The 5,083-nt window shown below is 63.3% G+C and overlaps 1 protein-coding gene across 1 annotated transcript; it reads right to left on the bottom strand.

Moving 5' to 3' along the window:
- Nucleotides 1–238: 238 nt before the first annotated feature.
- Nucleotides 239–2,900, bottom strand: LBX1 (ladybird homeobox 1). The gene is made up of 2 exons (XM_077877032.1): nucleotides 2,539–2,900; nucleotides 239–1,837 (listed from the first exon to the last, which is right to left on the bottom strand). The coding sequence occupies exons 1-2, from the start codon at nucleotides 2,861–2,863 to the stop codon at nucleotides 1,317–1,319; spliced, it is 846 nt and encodes a 281-aa protein (XP_077733158.1). The 5' UTR covers nucleotides 2,864–2,900; the 3' UTR covers nucleotides 239–1,316.
- Nucleotides 2,901–5,083: the final 2,183 nt, after the last annotated feature.

The following is a 5,083-nucleotide window of genomic DNA, read 5'->3' as shown; positions in this document are numbered from 1 at the left end:
CCGGACCTGACGAAGCCCGCTTCTCTCGCCCCCACCTCCAATTTGGTAGCTGCCGCGTGTTTCTGGGCGAGAGGCGCCTTCACCTCCTGCTTTCCCCTCACCCCTTATTCTCGAGCCTGCCCTGAAACTCCTCCATATCTCCAAGGCCTGGGCAGCCGGCAGCGAGCAGCGGCGAGACACGGAGTCGGCCGCGGCTTCCCTGAATAGGGCCCACTCATTCAGACACGGTCACCGCCGGTTCTAGTAAAATGGCAAAGACTTTATTTATCGGAGAAAGAGGCCTTGGGTACAGTCCGGGGCAGAGAGGGCAGGGCAGGAGCAGGGAAGGGGCACGCGGGACCCACCCTCATCGAGTCGCCCTTGTCTGGCCAAGTAGAGCTAGGAGCAGGGCGTTGGAGACTGCAATCAGACCCAGAGCTGCGGAGGAGGTGGGGTGAGGGCTTCGGGTGGCCTCCTCTCAGTCTCTGTCACATGCAAAAAAATTCTAAAAAGAGTAAAAAATAATTCTAGGGCTTTGGGTTCCATTTTAGTTGGCTGATTGGCTGGATTTCCCCCTGCTTTGTCCCTAAGACCCGGACCCCAGCAGTCAATCCAAGGAAACCGAGAGAGGGAGGAGGAATCTTAAAAATAGCGTTAGTGGGCATCAGGAGGCAGAAATGGCATCGAAAACAGACTTTTGGGGACGGGGATGGGGGAGAGAAAAGATCGATTTGAAACTTGCAAGTCAGGACCCCGGCTGTCCCCCTCAGCCCCTTCCCACGAGGGGAAAAAGGTTAGAAGGAAATAAAAGAAGTCAACTGCAATAGGCCTAGGGAGGCGAGGGAGGAGGAAGAGGGCCAGTGCATTCGCCACATGCAGAGAAAAATTAAAACAGTTGGGGCGGGCCCCCTCCTCCAGACCGCGGGGTTAAGTGTTCGTTACCCTCGATACTGCCTCGCCCTCAGCAAACCCGGCAGCCTGAGAGCTTTGAAAACGTGGAAATCTCCGAGATTTTAAAAAAATAAAAGAAAGAAAAAAGTCAGGCTGAGGTGGGAAGAACCCGCTATATAAGTTTAAATATTTATACAGAAGCCATACAGAATTGCACGGCGAGGGCTCCCGGGGCGGCCGAGGCCGCTCGCAGCGGCCGGCCCGGCCGGCCAGCCCGGGTTTATTGCTTCGAGAGGGAGGAGGCGGCTGCCGGGAGCTGAGTCCGGGCCAGGGACGGGAGAGAAGGCGGGAGTTGCAGAGGAGGTCCCAGCTCCCCTCGGCGGTCCGGGAGGCGGCGGGCGTACCGGCGCTAGGGGCCCGGCGCGGCGGAAGATCCCGGGCGCGGCTCAATCGTCCACGTCGATCTCTTCGTCTTCCTCGTCCTCTGAGCAGTCCTGGCTGCTAGCCGGCTGGTCCGTGAGCGGGGAGGCGGGAGAGAGCTGCAGGGGCCCGGCGCCCGGGGCCTGCTGGGCGCCTGGAGGGAGCGCGGGAGAGCCAGGCCTCGACTTGGCCCTGCCGCAGCCGCCGCCCCCGCCGCCCGCGGCCTCCGAGTTCTGCTCGAGTTCGGCCAGTGCCACGATGTCCATCTGCCCGCTGGGGCCCAGTTTCTTGGCGGACTCCACGTCGGCCTTCATCTCCTCCAGATCCCGCTTGAGCTTGGCGCGCCGATTCTGGAACCAGGTGATGACCTGAGCGTTGGTGAGGCCCAGCTGCTGCGCGATTTGGTCGCGATCGGCGGGGGACAGGTACTTCTGGTAGAGGAAGCGCTTCTCCAACTCGTAGATCTGGTGGTTGGTGAAGGCTGTTCGCGACTTTCGCCGCTTCTTAGGGGTCTGCCGCTGCCCAAAGATGGTCATCCCGTCGCGGCCTGCGAGGAAACCATAGTATAGGCTTGCGCCAGGGGAGAGGAGACCACACCCCGGCTCTCGCTCACCCCACCCAGGCCCCTCCGGCCTGAGGTCTGCTGCAGTTCCCTTTTCGGACTTGATTCGGCCTGCCGGACTAGGGCAAGCCTCGCCTAAGGCAAACCTTCTAACCTCCAACTCTTGTCTACTGGGAGTCTCTAGGAAAAATTGTTTTAGTCTCTGCTCCTCACCCAAGAGTTGATTTGAAAGAACCAAGGTCGCCAGAGCACAACGAAGCCAGACAGGGACGCCCTGACTGCCGGGTGAATGTTGGTTCTATACCTCTTCCCAATCACCTCGACTCTATCCTTATCCAAAAGATCCAAGCTGAAAGGATCTCCGTTCCCCAACCCAGGAACAGGGCAAGGAGCGCCCAGGCCACTGGGAACAGGAGGGAGCCAAGCAGAGCAGGCAAACTGTGGAGAGATCTTGGGTTTCCGCCACCCCTCCTGGGTCACTGAACTCTGGCCTATCCAGAGGTCCCTAGGAAATAGGGTTTGGGTCCTGTCCCACTCATTTCCACTCCCAGCGGCAGCAGCTTGGGCTGGAGAGCCCTGACGGCAGGCGCGGGAGGAGGTGGGCAGAGGCACAGGGCACAAAGAGTAGGGCACGGGGAGCGGGTCGTGGGGTACTGGGAGCAGGGGAACCCAGCAGCGGCGCCTACCTTCGGCTGCCTGCAGGACGCTGACCTCCAGCCCCTTAAAGGTCTTGCTGGCGAGCTCCTCCAGCGCGCACAGCGGCGAGGTCTGCGAGAGCAGCGCGCGGCCCGCCAGGGGCAAGCCGCCCGGCGCGTGCTTGTCCGCGGCCGCCAGCAGGTGCGCCGCCCCGCACAGCGAGTAACTTCTCCGCACAGACGGCTTGTTGAGGATGTCCTCGATGCTGAACGGAGTCAGCGGCTTGTTGGAGTTGGCGGGTGGCGGCAGGTGATCCAGCGGGCTGCGCCGCCGCTCTTCCCCCGGCGCCGCCTTGCCATCCTCCTTGGAAGTCATCTCGGCCTCGTTTGGGGGCCCGGCCGGGGCGGCTCGGGACGCGGGGACCCAGCCCGCGGGCAGCTCGGGCGCCGGGCGGCGCGGGTGGGTGGCAGCGGCGGGCGGGAAGGAGGCCGCGCCGGCCAGGCGCGGGGCCGGGCGCGGGGCGGGGCGCGGGGCCGATTAGCGCAGCGGCAGAGGCGAGCAGAGCCGCACGGGGCCCCGGGAGGAGGGTGCTGACGCGGGCGCCGCCGCCGCCGGGGCTTCCAGCAATCCGGGGCCCGAGCCGGGACGCGCCGCGCGGGGCTCCAGTTTCGCCAGCCCCGGTGCTATTTAAAGGTGTCAGGTGGCTCCGCGGCGGCTCCTGGCCCCGGGTCCTGGCGGCGGCAGTTGGAAAAGCCGAGGCGAGGGCGCCGATCCCGTACTGCGAGGGGAGGCGGAGAGATGGGGCAATTGACTATTGCTAACAAGTTAGCCTTGATCGAGGAGTAATCAATTATCTGCAGCGGCACTTCTCTATTTCTCTCTCCTTTCTCCCTTTCTCCTCTCTCTTCTTTCTCTCTGTTCTCTCTCTTCCTGTTCTCTCTCCCTCTCTCTCTCTCTCTCTTCTCTCTTCTCTGCTCCCCCCCGTCTCTCTCCTTCTCTTCCTCTCCCTCGCCCTCTCTTTCACTCTCTGTCTGTCCAATGCAGGCGGCTCTAAGTTGGGAAGCTCATTAATTAGCGGGCCGGGGGTAGGAGGAGCCGGCTGGAATTAGCCTGCCTAATGCGCCTGTCAGTCCGGGCGCTGCGCCGCGCTCGGCCCGAGCTGTTTGTAAATTACATTAGCGGCGCCTTTATTGCACCCGAACCTCGGGCGACTCAAAAGCCGCCGCCCCCACCCCAAACTGCGAGCCTCGCTCCCGGCGCACCCGCCTCCCGCCCGCCTGGCTGCGATGGTAGCGCTGGCCCGGAGGTCTCAGGCTCTCCGACCCGGGATTTGGCGCCCGAGAAGGGCGGTGTGAGCCCAGCCGGAGAGGGACTCGGCCGCCGCGCGGGCCAGGTAAGACCCGGAGCCTGGGTGGGCCCCGCCGCCGCCCAGTGCGGACTTTGCCCAGCTCTCAAGGACCCAGCCTCCCTACCCCCTCGACCCTCTTTTCGGTCACCCCCGGCCTCAGTCCGAACGCCTGGGGAAAGGGAATCCGCAGCTTCCAGGCTGGCCCGCGGGAGGTCCGTGCGGGTACTGCAGCCCTGGGTGAAGCGACACGGGACAGGGGTGGAGGACCCCAGGGGTTGGGGGAGGGGGTCTGAGGGCTTAGTCTTCCCCAGCGGGTAGGCTGAGGGGGTTAGTTGTTGGTGGCTCCAGGCACCTTTCCCCTCGGCCTGAGCCCGAAGCTACAACCTTACCTCTTCCGGCAGTCTTGCACACTCCTCGGGCCACGGCTCTCCCGGCCCACTGGGGACACGGCCCTCCTGGTGACCGGCGCCCGACCGGGCAGCCCGGCCGGTTGCCTGGGCTAACGGGGCCGGCTCGGGGCCTCCCCGCTGAGCTCTGCCCAGGCCCCGGCCGGGGCCCCGCTGCCGGCCCCGCCCAGCCCAGCGCCGGGCTCCAGTACACCGCCCGACTCCAGCTGTTCCGGATGCGGGGCGGGGGCCCGAAGGGGGCCGGGCCAGGGCTGGGGCTGCGCTCCCAGGAACCCGCAGGGAAGCCGGGTTCGAGTCAGACTGGGGGCTGGGAACCCTCCGGGGCCGACTCTGTGTACATCAGGCGAGCATTTGTGCGCATCGGTATTTGAATGTGTTTACGTTTTTGAATATGTACGTTTGTGTGGAGTTCGCAATGTGTATATTTGTGTAAACATATGTAACCTGTGGGCATTTAGGTGTATTTGAACCCTACTTATATCTTTCATTCCCCAGAGACACCCAAAGGGGCTGTACCCCAGGCTCCTTTTACTCTTGCTTCCCTCCCCTGGTTTGTATGGGACCCTTGGCCCCACCACCCTATTCTTCCCTGTCTGCGCCTGAAGAAAGGACGGGAGCAAGAAGGGGCTGGAGCCAAGGGAGCTGTTTCTCTCCCCACATACAGCCTCAGCCCTTTTCCTGGCTTTGTTTGTAAACTCCTGGGCAAGCAGTGTGGTTTGGCAGCCCTGCTTAGTCAAGAGAAGGGCCCAGAGAGGCCCCTGCAGAGCACTGTGGCCCAGCTTAGAGGTTAGGATGGGGAGAATAGGACCTTTTGGGCTTCCTGGGCCCCATTAGTACTGT

This window comes from Canis aureus, chromosome 29 (assembly GCF_053574225.1).
Source record: "Canis aureus isolate CA01 chromosome 29, VMU_Caureus_v.1.0, whole genome shotgun sequence".
Taxonomy (NCBI): domain Eukaryota; kingdom Metazoa; phylum Chordata; class Mammalia; order Carnivora; family Canidae; genus Canis; species Canis aureus.
Note: the sequence above shows the minus strand (reverse complement) of the source record. Positions and strands in the feature narration are given on the sequence as shown.